The sequence below is a fragment of the Mercenaria mercenaria genome, chromosome 2 (genome assembly GCF_021730395.1).
Source record: "Mercenaria mercenaria strain notata chromosome 2, MADL_Memer_1, whole genome shotgun sequence".
Taxonomy (NCBI): domain Eukaryota; kingdom Metazoa; phylum Mollusca; class Bivalvia; order Venerida; family Veneridae; genus Mercenaria; species Mercenaria mercenaria.
Window position 1 is genome coordinate 87874449 of NC_069362.1, and position 16595 is coordinate 87891043.

The 16595-nt window shown below is 33.5% G+C and overlaps 1 protein-coding gene across 2 annotated transcripts in view; it reads left to right on the plus strand.

Moving 5' to 3' along the window:
- LOC123564523 (ethanolamine-phosphate cytidylyltransferase-like) overlaps positions 1-16595 on the plus strand; it is a 59137-nt gene that overhangs the window by 9457 nt on the left and 33085 nt on the right. For both annotated transcript variants that reach the window (XM_045358173.2, XM_045358174.2), the window contains exons 2-8: positions 1364-1406; positions 3882-3927; positions 5297-5382; positions 7083-7158; positions 7830-7896; positions 8606-8653; positions 9372-9450. In XM_045358173.2, coding sequence (XP_045214108.2) covers positions 1364-1406; positions 3882-3927; positions 5297-5382; positions 7083-7158; positions 7830-7896; positions 8606-8653; positions 9372-9450 — 445 coding nt within the window. The remainder of the gene's footprint in view (positions 1-1363; positions 1407-3881; positions 3928-5296; positions 5383-7082; positions 7159-7829; positions 7897-8605; positions 8654-9371; positions 9451-16595) is intronic.

The following is a 16595-nucleotide window of genomic DNA, read 5'->3' on the forward strand; positions in this document are numbered from 1 at the left end:
TAGACAATTTTCCAACTTCAAGACAAGTTTGTTACCGATGTTCGCCATTTTGGTAAAGGGAAACTACTCCCCGCGCTTACTGTCTTCACTAAAATCTAAGATTGCCGTTACGTTCCGTAAAAGATCGAATTGTTTATTTTTCTTTCAAACAAAATTAATTTCATATAAATTTAAAAGTATTTTGACGAAAGAAATGTTTATAAATCACAAAAATTATGTTACTAATTAAAGATCGAGAATTATCTTTAACCGAGATCAAACTGTGAACAACATAATTGACACGAGGTGATACGTTGATTGCCAGTAATTACTGGCTTTATGATCGTGACAAAAAGACTATCACACCTTTTGTTATCAGTTTAAATTGAGAAGCTCATGTCATTTTGAAAGATACCATTCCGAAATATTGAATCAGCTGCTATTTATTTATTCAAAATAGTGAATTAAAAAAGGTAAAACAACAAATATAACAATAATTTACTGGTTTTATTTTCGAGAAAACAAAAATCGATAGTACCGTGAGACCGATGCTGCTCTCCGCCGTGGAGATAAAATTTATTACCGGTGTCGATGTAAACTCTACTTTCGTTTTCCATTCACCTCAAAATTGACCAAAAATTTTTTTTTTTTTTTTTCCCAGGATTTTGGACTAAGATCGGGGGTGCGCATTATACACGGGTGCGCATTATACACGGGTATCTACGGTATGCCCCTTCTTCGACTTAGCAGTTTTGGTTAAATTTTTGTATGTAATCTGATATCTCAGTATCCACTAATTGGAATGGATTGAAACTTCACACACTTGTTCACTGTCATGATCTAACATGCACTGTGAAAGTTCCATAACTCTACTTCAAATTTTTACAAAATTATGCCCTTTTTCGACTTAGCAGTTTTTGGTTAAGTTTTTGTATGTAAGCTGGTATCTTAGTATCCACTAATGGGAAAGGATTGAAACTTCACACACTTGTTCACTGTCATGATATTACATGAAGTACAGAGGTTCAGTAACTCTACTTTGCATTTTTCAAAATTATGCCCCTTTTTCAACTTTTGTATTCATTCAATTGACAAGACTGTTGAATAGATGAGCGTTGCTGTCCTCCGACAGCTCTTGTTTAATTTGAAGTCAGCGAACCTTAACCACTCCGCCATGGAGGCCCTCACTTTTAATTCTAATTGCGGTATCATAAAAGATGTGCAGGCTGATCTTGGTCTCTACTTGTCGCAAAGGCAAAATCACTTGCTACCAGCAGGCAACAGGTTAAGGGTGAAACATTTATCCTGAATGACAGTGTGTACCAGTTCCCTGAATTTTTTTGTATTATTTAGTGCTGACATGTTTTTTTCTTTCATTTTTCAGTTTCGACATTGTTCACTTTGGACATGCCAATGCTTTAAGACAGGTAAGATATCAATACAGATAATAGGTTATTCAGTGATATACCTATATAAATGCTTCCCCTAAAAAGTACTGATTTAACATCCATCCCCATCCCCCACTTCCCCAGTTAGTTTTTTTTTTTTGATAATCCAGTCGAAAAAAAAAATGAGTGTGTCAATAAGGACATAATTCAACTCTTAAGATTCATTAGATCATGTTTTATTTTTATGTATGAAATAAAACAATTTGAACATTAGTCCTGGCAGCTTCAGAACTTAGGTTGGCATTAATTCTCTCACATTGAGTGTATGCATGCATTGGATGTACACTATTAAATCTATGTCAAACCTAACCCTAACCTTTTGTCATGGAGGATGCCAAGTTGACTGTTAAATTTTTACCAAACTTCCACGTGGTCCTCCACTGTCACTTGAGCCTGGGTTGTGTCTTCAGAAGATCTATTTATGCCATTTAATAACTTATGATTATTACTTGAACATAATTATAACCTGCTACCATTGACTGATACATTATCATCCTATGGTAGGGATCTGTTTTATTAGTCCTCTATTGCAGTTTCACTGCAATAACTGTGAATGGTACAGGAATTTTTTTTTCCATTAGACTTATGGTACATGGATAGATGGCAATATGAAAAATATACACATCTATTTACTTTTTTCTGGAAAAGCATCTGGTTGCTATGGCAACAAATGATAAAAAAATAGTGTCATAGTGGGATTCTGCGATAAAGCTTGCTACATGAATAGATGGCAGTATGGAGAATATGCATATTTTCTTTTATTACCTTGGTAACAAGTTGCTATGGCAACAAATAGTGCAAAAATATAATTTGGTAAATCGGTAGGAGACAGTGTGGAGAACATGCAGACTATTTTATTTTCTGTTTGTCTGTCCATTTATCAATCTATCTCCTATTACTCACAAATGGTGGTTTCTGTCATTTCTCTAGAAGTACAAAATATTTTTTTCATGAAACTTGAGACATAGATAAAAAGCAGTATGTAATATTATTGATTATCTTGTTTTGTCATACCTGTCTGTTTTCCGGTCTGTCTGTTAAAAAAGATTGATCCTTTGTAAGCTTTCAAAGTACAGTTTGTTTTTCATGAAACCTGACTTATAGATGGTAGGCTATTTGGAATATATGCAGGCTCTCCAATTAAGTTTTAGTATGAAAAATGTGGGTTACTATTGCAGCAAATATGACAAATGTCCCTTGTGGTTAGGGACTTTTATTGCTTGGCATTACGTTTGTTATATATTATTAATGTATAAAAAAACCAGTATTGTAATTGACTATATTTATATATTTTAGATATATTTATGTCTCATTTATACCTTTGCTGCATAAATAGTCCTCTTTTTCAACAAATATACAATATAACCAGTTAAGGGAAACGGTCACAGTGGCTGCTTTAGATAGGTGGGGGCCTGTGACCGTTTCATGCAGGTGTGGATTTTTCTAGTGCACAATGTGTTTAAGACAAGCTATTGTGATTAATTTTATTGTTAACCATCCACCATCCACATATGTCTGTTCTCCATAACAACTTTGGATTCACCTCTTTAATCGTATGATTGAAGTTGCTGAGACTTGACAATTGGATGTTCCTTCAATAGGAATTTCTAAAAGTCTTGCAGTTGTTACTATCTGCTGCACACCATCACAGAAAATAAAAAAATCTTCAGAATACATTCTCCTAAACCTGTGGTCTGATTTTGATCTAATTCCTCTCTACCTAGATTGTTAAAGATTATTTAGAAATTAGATGCAGCAAACACATGGCCACTAGTTGATGCAGTCACTTTTCCCTACATGTATATAGTGGGAATTAAAAAGTGCATTTTAGAATCTGCTGGTCCTCTTTCAAAATCTTTATGTGACCCTCCAATCATTATTGTTCTGTCAATTTAAAGAACTTTATAAGCTGCCAGAGGCTGTGATGTATTTTCCTTAAAGTGTGAAAAAACATCAAAACTCTTCTCTCCAGAAACTGCTTTCTCATTTCAATAGAATTTGTGTCTTAATATAATTTCAATAAATTGAAAACAGTTTTGCATTCCAGAGCAAATTGTAGTTAATTAATGTTTGGTATTCAAAAGAATGCTCAACACTATAAGATTTATAAACTAAAAAATGTCATCTGCAGATAGTTTTTCATGGTATTGTTTCATAATTATACTTCTTCATGTAATGGAAGAGAAATTTAAAACGCAAAAAGTCACATACAAAGAAAATTCTGGTTTTGTGTGAATATAATTGCTTTTTATATTATCGTATCATATTATAGAATAGATGTGTGTATCAAGTGATTCATGCCTTGCCTGATTAGTACAGAGTAAAAAGAATTCTATGTCTATATAAAAAGATTTTTCTACATTTCTTTATCAGATGTATTTATCATGTAATGATAATTATATTTAATAATTAGCAATGTATGGGTTTTAATGTAATAAAAACTGTTTATTTCAGGGAAAGAGGATGGGAGACAAATTGTTTGTTGGAGTACATTCAGATGGTAAATATAATATCATTAATACATTTTGTTATTAACCTTACCCTGCTACATTTCTTAAATGGACTGGTCTATCATTCAATTTTGGCACTTATTATTCAAAGGGGTGCTCACAGAAAATTCCTTGACTGTATAGCCAGCAGTTCAGACAATGATCAGCATGCATGGATGTTCAGGCTGATCTTGGTCTGCACAGTGGTCGCAAAGGCAAAATCACTTGCTGCAAGCAGGCTAAAGGTAAAAGATGGTCATACAGATTTTTGTCAAGTAATGATATTTGATTTGAAACTTATATCTACTTATTTACACAAATGTATATTCATTGTCGAGTGCTAAATACTTGTCATGGAAGTACTTTTAAATTGTTATATTTTCTATCTTGATTGCCTATCCGAGACTTTTTCAGCATACCATAAATATAAATTTGATAAACATACTTGTATAAAGAATTATTTCAGAATTGATACAAAGGTTTACTACCTTCTGCACAATATTTTTATATGCCCGAAGGGACGTATTATGTTATGACTTTGGTTCTCTGCTCTTGTTGGTAATATATTAGGATTTCTTGCAAAATTCATGTCAATAAGTTTGTGCAACTGGTCACAGGACCCACATTTGAAAAAAAATGTGCATAAATTGTGTGAACAGGTGGTTTAAATGTGGCAGACCTCAATTGAAATCTGTGAAATTTTCCGGGCAAATTATTCTTAGTCTCATTTGGCTGTTGGTTTTTCAGGGCTGCTGAAAGCATTGTAGAGTAAAGGGTCTTTGATAAAGACAAAAAAATTCACGTTGGCACAAACTTCTTCCAGTTCAAAATAAAATCTACTGAGTACATATGATTACCATGAATTGTAGATGTGTGTGATATCTCGTTCAGGGTCAGTTGTAGCATTGGTGAGATAATGGCCCATAGACTTAGAAAACACATGTTCACTAGCATAATTGATAATAGTGTGCTTGTAAAATTTTGAATGGATTCAAATGAAATTTCATTCACATCCCATGAAGGGCAGGTCGAGGGCTGAGCGCGAAACTATTGTATCTTGTTCTTTATTTATATACAGTTACAATAGTTTCGCACTCAGCCCACGACTGGTGTGCAAAACCATTTGTCAGTACTTGTTAAACAATGTTTAATAGGAAGCAACTGTTTTGATACTATGTATGCACAATATTGTATTTGCGCATAATATTCTTTAGTATACAAAATTTAATAGTTTATACTGACAATCTTTCACCAATTTCGTAGATGATACCAAGCAGTTACTGTAACTGTTAGTTTTGTACTGGTTCATAAAGAGATTATAAGGAGTAATATTTTTGCAATATTTCAACAACCATGACCAATTATCAACTTGTATTTCAGAGGAAATTATGAAGCATAAAGGCCCTCCAGTATTTAATGAGAAGGAGAGATATAGAATGGTGCGTGCAATCAAATGGGTGGATGAGGTAAGTGACAAACCTTGAAACCTAGAACCTCCATCTGAGCAGCTGACTGCATAGTTGCCTAAGAATAGAATGATGCACATATTACAGCAGAGGTTGGTCCATTATGGCCAACTATTAATGGGCCAACCATTAATGGGCCAACTATTAATGGGCCAACCTCTGTCTCAGCATACATTCTCTTGCATGAGCTTGCCAAACTGTTGCTAGTTATTGTCAAGAATTTTGTCAGTTACTTTCAGGCAAGCTACAGTTCAAAAACAGCACTAAACCCAATACAAACAAAGCCAGATATGCTGTTGACCATACTCTCTGACTTTTAAAAATAAGTTTTTAGCAATTGTAAGTGTTGTAACCAGTGTTTTGTTATTTCACAATGATAGCAAACATATTGCGTTTATGCCAGATATACTAGTAAAAGTGTGACCGGTCACATTAGTAATAGATTATTTCAGGCAAACAAAAGTAGTGATTAGAATCAAGACATCTATTTTACATTTGATCTGTCAGAAACAATCAGAAGGCTATGTGATAAATTGATGAGAATTATTTTACAAATATTGAAGTTGTTCTGCATGTTTGATAAACCATAAATGCTATCAGAATTGTGATTTTCCCATACATGCCCATTATGAAAATTTGTGTAACCTTTTCAAATCTCTAGCAAGTAATCAAGTACATGACCTTATCATTTTTATTTGCCAGATTTTCTAATTATATTCTGAAGTTTTTGAAAAATCAGAGTTTAATCAAATTTTATATTGTAGAAATAATTTTGAATTCTGAACGTGCAGAACTACCTAAACGGCGTACGCTAGAATTCGGGGCAGAATTTTTCCCTATAATAGAATTTCTTCAGCCATATGGATTGAAGCTCAACACAAATCATCCTTTTATCAAACATACTTGTATACCCAAGTCAGAGAACTCTTTATTTTGAAATCAATTCAAATTATTGCCCTTGTTTGACTTAGAAAATTTGCTTTAAGTTTTGCATGCAAGTTATTATCATTGCCATCAGAAATTTACATTTATAGTAATTGTAATAAAATAACTCGGTTACGAAAGTTTGTTTGGCTTAGAAGTTGTTGAATAGTCAGTTGTGCTGTCTTATGGACAGCTTGTGATAATTTGGAAATCAAAAATGGACAAGACCCAAAAATTACTGCAACAAAACACGTAGCCAGCAAAACTTTTAACTGTGACTGACATTTAATTGAATATATTATTGAGTTTCAGCATATTTACTGTAAAATTGAATATGATCTTAATTAAACTGCCCAAATTAGTTTGAATCAAAGAAATGATATACATATTTATTTGTGCTGAGAAAATTGGGCAGCAACAGTTCATGTTTGCTAGCCACATTCAGTGTTGGCAGCTTTTTTCAGAAACAGAGTGACAATAAGATGTCAGTAATAATAAGGCCATGGCTAAGTTAAAGCATAAGTAGAGAATTAATATTGAACATTAGGCATGCTTCTTGTCGAAAACATCAAATTTTTACATATACAGTGTAGCACAGATTGCTTGAGGCTGTAAGGGGTAAGAAAAATGCTTGAGATATCCAGGACTTTGTGCAATCAGAAAAGAAAATGACTTTGGGAACCATATGAATTGCTTGCTCAAGATACTAATGCTTAAACAAGTGGTGTTCCACTGTACTGTAATTTGATTGAACTATTGATATAACTGTATTACAGGTTATAGAAGATGCTCCTTATGTGACAACAGTGGAAACTTTAGATGAATATAATATAGATTTCTGTGTTCATGGAGGTAAGCTAATGTTTTCATACATATAGAGGATATATAGTTACTGGTATGCAGTCTTAATAATACCTTCCAGATACAGATTGAAGTAACACACATTTGTTCATTCGTCAGTCTTAAGGCGTATATCCAAAACCATCCAATTGTTTTCAAATTACAACAGGTAGTTTTCCGCTATGATAATACAATGAGGTACATGCATGACCCAGGTTACTAGGTTCAAGGTCAAGGTCACAGAGGTCATAGGTTAAATATCTTTGTCCACTCCATGTCCTATAAAGTACTAAAAGGTTTTCATTAAACTGGAATAAATTGCTTATGTCAGCAAAAAAACACACAGCATGACCAAGGTTTGTAGGTCTAAGGTCAAGGTCTTATTTAAAGGCACAATTTTAAATAGCTTTATTTCATGTCAGCGCTAGATCTTTGAAACTTCTGGAAGTTATCCAGCTGGCTTATGGAGGGTCATTGGTTCTACCAAGTTGCCTGCCCATGTTTGAAATACTGGCTGAAGGGTCACCTGGTGTCCTCCTCAGTCAAAATTGATAATGGCAAATTTTGCCATTTGTCTCATTTTGGTATTGTTGGTGTGACATTAACCTCAACAAAAACAATAAAACGAAATACTGCTGTTGTTACTTTTACATGCATTAACAATGTACATGTTTGTGTTACAGATGATATAACAACCACAGCAGATGGTCATGACACGTACCAGCTGGTGAAAGATGCTGGCAGATACAAGTATATACATTCTAGTTTATACACATTGTGTAAGGTTTAATGTTTGTACATTATTGCAATCTGTAAATATTACAGTGGCCCAGCTACCAAGATTTTCAATCAGGAAACTATTAATTGTGAGTTCACATAAACCACATGGTGATGTAACTTCAAAGTTTGATTGTGCAAGCATTTGTTGGTTTATTTACTGGTATTTGTCAGAAAGTTTTTGCCCTCTGTATAGTCTTCTTCATGGTTACAATTTTAATACACATGGAAGCTAACAACTAAATACAAAGGTCATGTAACTGTTAGTCTGCTAAATTTCTAAAATGGACCGGCCCATCATTCAATTTGGGCAGTACCACTTATTATTCAAATGTATGTTCACTGAAAATTTACTGACTGAATAGCAAACAGTGCAGACCATGATCAGCCAGGTCTGCACTGGTCGCGAAAGCAAAACCACTTGCCACCAGCTGGCTAAAGGTTAACAGTGCATGTAAGTTGGTACTTACTTAAATGGTTTTGTTTAGGTTTGTAAACTAAACTATGGTAAATGTTTTGAGGAAAACTCGGAAGCAAATAACTTGGAATGATACGCTAAATAGGTCAACTAGATAACCATGTACATGGTAAGATTTACCAGCTATGTTTTTGATATGATATTGATAATGCTAAAAATAATTAACTACAATATAAAAAAAATGTGTATTTGTTTAACTTTCAGGGAGTGTAATCGTACTCAGGGAGTTTCTACATCAGATATTGTAGGCAGGTTGGTAATTCTAGTTGCATTACAAGTTGAGATTATAGTAAGTGTATATTATGTAGACTTCAGTAAGATTTTCTAATAAGCTGCTACAGAAAATTGTCTGATAAATAAATCAAGCAGGTTGCTACATGCAATTGTACAACTTTAGATCTGAAAAACGTTTTTGTTGAGTTTAACCCATATTGTTATAATCTTAAGGTTTTGTGCTCTTGTACAAAAGTGGATATAACCCAGTATTTGCAAATAACTTGAGACAGAATTTGTAGGTAACTTTTTTCTCTAACAATTTTCATGTTAAAATCTGTGATGAGCTGTGCTAGAAGTTTGTATTTTATGTATAAATTTTTTTAGGGACAATCAGGTTATATAAATGAATGATACAATAAAATTTTCCACATCAAGAGCTTCTTGTTTTGTCTAGTGGCAATAGAAACCGAAGTCATAATTAGAATAGGCTATGAAAGGCAGAAGCTCTGTATGTTATAACCAGAAATGCTATTTAACCTGTAGCCCACTAAATTTTTACAATGGACTGGTCCATCATTCAATATGGGAAATACCATTTTTCATTTGAAGGGGTGTTTACTGAAAATTTACTGACTGAATAGCAAACAGTGCAAACAATGATCTTGGTCTGCACTGGTCGCAAAGGCAAAATCTTCTGCTGCCAGCAGGTTAAAGGTAAAGACTTCAATGCAGCCATGTAATTATATATTGACAGAATGTTACTGGTAACAAAGTGTCACCATCAACGGGGAGAGGATGCAGTAGATCCGAGACAGGCAGGCCAGATCGGGCAGGTAAACTGTTGCTTCTTTAATCTCTGTCTTCTTTGATGGTAATTAATAGGCCAGGAGGGTGCTTTTATGTCTTACTGGATTATAAGCTTGGTATCTGCTAAATAGTATGGCAGAAGAACACTTTATATGCATTCTGTAGTAAGCAAAATCATTTGTAAACGTTATATTAGTGCAGCACTGATATAGCATTAGAATGAAAATCTGTAATTTTTGACTTACTAGGGCAGTACTTATTAAGAACGGCCCATTAAGAACAGTGTTAATGGCAATTCTAGAGTTTAGGTGCACTAAATGCTAAGGTAGTATAGATTTCACTAGTGTTTACTGGATATTCATTTGATAAATTGATACAAATTTTGTACATCTGTAGGCTTGAAAGTGGCCAGTACACACTACAAGACTGATAAACCTGACTATCTTATAAGATTGCTAAACTAAATAACAGCTTTATTAAACTTGAAATTGAAGTAAATTTTGGAAATTATTTTAATGTTCTTATTTTTATCTACCATTAAATGTGGTAATATCTTGCAGTATCAATTTTGATTTATTTAAATAGAACTTATCAGTATACACTTGTGATGAAGCAGTATTTTAATTATAAATTTTATGTACATATAATAATAGCAGAGTTTCTAAATAGCTGCTAGCTCTAAAGGCTATAGTTAGTACTGCACTAATATAACTTGCTTGTTTTATGTTGTGGGAAAAATGCTGTAAAAACTTTAAGAATAAGGATTAAGGAATTCAAAGCTGCTGTTCTCACAGTAAGACGGAAATGGTTATAATCAATAACTTAAGTACTTTAACTATTCTGGGCATTGAAAACATTTCTCTCAAATGATTGAGAATAAGTTTTCTTTAAGTCATCAAACATTTCAGGTTACTTGCTGTTAATAACTGCTTTTATGAAGTTAACCTTTGCTTTACATTGTTACATTCATTCATTTACTGGATTAATGGGTCCTCAGTCCCACCTTTGAAATTCATCTTGCTTTCATAAATTTATTAAACTTTGAAAGCAGTTTGATAGAACACTGTGTACGTTTTAGGCAGAAGTTTTGACAGGGAGACCTACTGTGAGTTCCAACACTGTTAGCAGAATTATATTCTATATTTCCCACAAGTTAAAATTGTTTTAAAGTTGTTTATCTTTTTTAACCGTTGAATTTTGAAGGTTAGAGACAGGTACAAATTATGTTTTTGTTGGGTAGGTAATAATAAATGGTAACCAGTCTTAGGAATTTTGCCAAGATATCCACAATTTTCTGTTCCTCTGCTATCAGCATGCTATCTATTTTCAGGTAATTAATGTAATTGATAATGTCGTGGCCCCTACACTGGTCAATAATTTATAGCACATATCAATTACAGACCTGTTGCAGATTTTCTCCTTAGATAAGGACAACCATGTATCACATGCCCAGGATTTTTTCAAAATACATATTCCACATGCATATTGTAATATCTTGATTTGTTTACTCCAACTGTTTTCATTGTTCTTTGAGAGGAAAGAATGTTCCACATCTTACAGAGATGATAAGTTTCTGCAAGTTTATCTCTTTTCTTTTTTGAGGCATTAAATTTTAATAATTTCTTAATTTTCATTTTCCCCATGATTGCCTTCTCTTCAAACATATTTAGGATGCAATGGTTAAAAATCTGATATATTTCAACAAGTGTCAAATTTTATGTTAGAACTTTAAAGCGGCATGCCTCCAGACCGTTTGACAACTAAAAAAAAGAATTTTTTTTAGATATCTTGAAATAAGTGCTGTATTTCTTAAGAAGGCTTTAAAACTTAATTACTGACAAACTTTATGTTATGGAAACACATAAGAATTTGCTGTTTTTACTACTTTTAACGATGAAAATCAGAAAGCGTTTACCACGCTATTAGGTAAACTGTCTCGATCATAAATATTTATATTTTGCAGTCATTAGTCACTACTTTAGCTATAGCGCTACTTGTTACAACAACGGGAAAACGTCTTTATTGTCGAGGCGGTGCAAGGTTCGATTCCCAACGTGGTCATCTTTTTTTCTTGATTTGGAATTTTTCAAATATTTTAGAAAATAAATTTCATATTCTAATGTTCATGGTATGACCAAACTTCAATTTGAAAGAAAGATTATTTATAGCCAAATCTGGATGTCAGTGCCTTTAACAGTATGTCATTATCACACACTTATTTTTATGAATAGATAATTACATTCGAGATGCAGTTGAAAAATAGAAGAACAAAAGATGTAGAATATATACGGTGTGGGGAATTCCTTAATTATGAAACCAGTACAGTTAGTTTCCGGCTTGGCCTATCACCCCGAGTGTGGCAGAAATGTATTGAATCATTACATCAAGCATATGGCAAATCGAGCTCTTGACTTCTAATGTTCAAGTTGCAGTGAGTGCTTAAGCAATATGTCCTACTCTTGGATAATCAAAGTTAAAATTGAGATATTACATCAGATTCTATTGTTTGGATGATAAGTCAATCTCTCAAGATCATAAGTCGACCTTTCAAGATAATGTGACATATTCTCTCTGATATTATTTAAGAAATGATTAACAACAAAAGAGTGTTTTAACTATTTATGCATGATGGGCGGTTATGCGTCGGGTGTAATAACTTCACGAGGGCTGTACGACGTATACGTATTACCGCCCGAATGTATAAATAGTGTTAAATCACTCTTTTGCAATAGATTATCTCGTTTCTAATATGCCATTAATCTAAAACGGTAGATAAGATATATAAATTTATGTTTTAGAAATTTGTTTAATCAAATTCACTGACTCAAAACAGTCAGATTAATAATCGTTTCGTAATGCTTTTGTTAATCTTTAATTCGTCAGTTTGTAACAATACTTCTTATTCTGTGAAGATCCTGTTATTATTTTCACCTGTTTCTCTTTTTACAGTATCACAAGTATGCATGTACTGTCTTAAATTCAATTTCAATTTTGACTGTACATGTAACTGAAAACATCTATTAGAGAATAGATTTTTGGGTTGTTCAAGTATTTGTTACATTAAATACTAATAAATATAGTTTGTAACAAAACCAGTGATAGACCCTGCAATTGAAATTTAATGATTTTAAATTTTATTTTGTGTTTTATTGAAAAAAAAATTCTGAAGTTTCTCTGAATAAATGTACATGCTAAAAAATTAATTGTGACTGATTATTTCACTGAAGACTAAATTTTCTACATACTACAATGAAATCTCACATGCACCAGCATAATACATCTGGTCCAGGAGCAGTTTATCAAGTAGTATTACCTTTCACCAGCAGTGGTCAGCAATTAGTTATGGCCAATTCATGCTGAGAATATAACAGTACTTAGGAGATAACAGAGAGCACAAAATTGTGCTCTATTCTGGCAAAATTCCTAAGACTGTAACTATGATGAAGTTAGTTAGGAACTGTCTATATACAGAATGTGGTCAAGGGGTTGGGAAAAAGGTGAAAAAATTGTATTTATAAAAGTTTATACACAGGTGCTAGCTAGGTGTTTCTTCAATTTAGTGTTGTAATGTATAGCAGGGAATTGGCTACATTTATTGAATATGTGCAATTGAAATAATTATTAATTTGATATATTAATGTCTCCCTACCCCCACTGGGGGAGACATCTTGTTTTTGCCCAGTCTGTCTGTCAGCCCGTCCGTTCATCATGCTTCATTTCCAATCAATAACTGGAGAACCATTTGACCTAGAACCTTCAAACTTCACAGGGTTGCAAGGCTTATGGAATAGACGACCCCTATTGTTTTTTGGGTCACTCCATCAAAGGTCACAGGGTCCTGAACATGGAAAACCATTTCCAATCAATAACTTGAGAACCACTTGACCCAGAATATTGAAACTTTATAGGATGAATTGACATGTAGAGTGGATGACTCCTATTGATTTTGGGGTCACTTTGCTAAAGGTCAAGGTCACAGGGGCCAGAACATGGAAAACCATTTCTGATCATTAACTTGAGAACCGGTTGACCCAGAATGTTGAAACTTCATAGGATGATTGGACATGCAGAGTAGATGACCACTATTGATTTTATGTTCACTCTATTAAAGGTCAAGGTCACAGGGGTCAGAACATGGAAATCCATTTCCGATCAGTAACTTGAGAACCATTTGACCTATAACCTTCAAGGATAATAGAACTTACAGAGTAGATGACCCATATTGTTTTTGGGATCACTCCATCAAAGGTCAAGGTCACAGGGGCCATCTGTCTGTCACACTTCATTTTTGGTCAATAACTGGAGAACCATTTGACCTAGAACCTTCGAACTTCAAAGGGTGATAGGGCTTACAGAGTACATGACCCCTATTATTTTTGAGGTTACTATATCAAAGGTCAAGGTCACAGGGGCCAGAACATTGAAAACCGTTTCAAATCCATAACTTTGAGAACCACTAGGCCCAGAATGTTGAAACTTCCTGGGATAATTGGACATGCCGAGTAGATGATCCCTATTGCAGCCCACCATCAGTGTCTCTTTGACTTTCACTTCTGTCCCTTATTGGCTTCTTGCCTATTACTACTATGCATTGGACAGACGTTAATCATGCTCTTAACTTATATGTTAAGATGTCTTCTGAACCAGACTTCAGTTCTTAAGGTTTTGCTTTTGATTAAAGGTTCTTTAAGAAAAAACTAGATTTTCACTTCATTTTTTTATTACATACATCAGATATTTTCAGTTTCAAATTTAATATTACCTGAACTGAATCAGTTTTTGATAATGCTAAAGTTTTATTGTTTTTTATTGTAATACCTGCATGTTATTTTATACAAGTTGTTTAACCCAAACCTGTCTCTAGGTATTGAAGTGGAAACACTTATATTTCATTTGTAATTTCACTGTCACAATAGCATGGGTTGTAATATAACATTTTAGACTGGATTAATACTAACCATCGCTTTTTTTGCATGATGTGAATTTTAACAAAATCCCTCTAGGTATAACAAGTACAACATTTTTTTAATAAATTTCTTTCAAGTCTTTCAAACATAAAACTTGTCTGAACTTTTTGTTTTAAACTAGATCTTAAAATGCAACAAATTTTGCCAAAATTTTTAATGTCATAGAAAAGATAGCTGCAGTTAGCCATATATGTTTTATTTTATTCCTATTCTATTTTAGAAGGATACTTACTTTCATAATGAAAAGCAGACTGAGTTTGATTGTTAGGTTATACCAGTTTTGAAATAAGTGAGTGTTCAAAAAGTAATGAACTTTATCTTTTAAGAATACACAGTGAGAATAAAATGAGTCACAAGTAGGGATGTGATAATCCCTTGAATTTTCAGAAACAGTTAACAACTTTGTACTAACTGAAACACAACTGATTAACCATACATTAGGCCAGTTTTTTAACTGTTCAGATGTGCCTTGACCTCTGAGCCATATTATATATATTTACAACAACTTAGTTAGCATGAAAAACTTAAACTTCCATTTGGATTTTTCAACTTTAAGCGCTGTAAGCAATGAATGATCTTTCTACTGTTATTTAAAACTTGGGGGTAGGGTGGTTTAAGAAAATACTGAGGCTGAATATTTAGATATAGATTAACATGTTAAACATGAAGTCGCTAGAAAAATGTTGAGAGATGCGCGCATACAACAAATAAACTTTAGTTAAAGATATTTAGTTGCCTTAGATTAGCTGGGATAAATATACAGGTGGGCACCATGGATGTGTCATGACCAGCACTGGGAATATTTTATATATAGTGGTATAAAAGAGCTTTCAAAAAAGGTTTTCATAAATATTTCATTGTTGACATTATGTTGAAAGTTGCATAATTATGGTGAAGTAGCATCAGTAAACTAGTGTCATTTTGATATACAATGTAGTTTTAATTAATAATTTGACAGAATAATCTCTATAGAAAAGATAATGAGCCGTACCCTTCATTAGCTCGACTATTCAAAGAATAGTAGAGCTATTGGACTTACCATGCGTCGGCGTCGGCGTTGGCGTCCCGATTTGGTTAAGGTTTTGTATGTAAGCTGGTATCTCAGTAACCACTTGTGGGAATGGATTGAAACTTCACACACTTATTCACAATGATAAACTGACCTACATTGCACAGGTTCCATAACTCTATTTTGCTTTTTTTACAAAATTATGCCCCTTTTTCGACTTAGAAATTCTTGGTTAAGGTTTTGTATGTAAGCTGGTATCTCAGTAACCACTTGTGGGAATGGATTGAAACTTCACACACTTATTCACTGTGATAAACTGACCTACATTGCACAGTATCCATAACTCTATTTTGAATTTTTACAAAATTATGTCCCCTTTTCGACTTAGAAATTCTTGGTTAAGGTTTTGTATGTAAGCTGGTATCTCAGTAACCACTTGTGGGAATGGATTGAAACTTCACACACTTATTCACTGTGATAAACTGACCTACATTGGACAGGTTCCATAACTCTATTTTGCTTTTTTACAAAATAATGTCCCCTTTTTGACTTAGAAATTCTTGGTTAAGGTTTTGTATGTAAGCTGGTATCTCAGTACCCACTAATGGGAATGGATTGATACTTCACGCACTTGTTCACTGTCATGATCTGACATGCCCTGTGTAGATCCCATAACTCTACTTTGCATTTTGTCAAATTTATGCCCCTTTTTCAACTTAGAAATTCTTGGTTAAGGTTTTGTATGTAAGCTGGTATCTCAGTACCCACTAATGGGAATGGATTGAAACTTCACACACTTGTTCACTGTCATGATCTGACATGCACTCTGTAGGTCCCATAACTCTACTTTGCAATTTTTTCAAAATTATGCCCCTTTTTTGTCTTAGCAGTTTTTGGTTAAGTTTTTGTATGTAAGCTGGTATTTCAGTATCCACTTATGGGAAAGGATTGAAACTTAACACACTTGTTCACTTTATGAGCTGATAAGCTCTGTGAAGGTTCCATAACCCTTTTCCCCATTTTTACAAAATTATGCCCCTTTTATGGACTTTCGTATTCAATCAATTGACAAGGCTGTTGAATAGTCGAGCGTTGCTGTCCTCTGACAGCTCTTGTTTTATTTACTGTCAGTTTTAAGATTATTCTTCATTATTAATTATAGTGCAAAAACGTCATTATGGTGCAAAATGGTTAA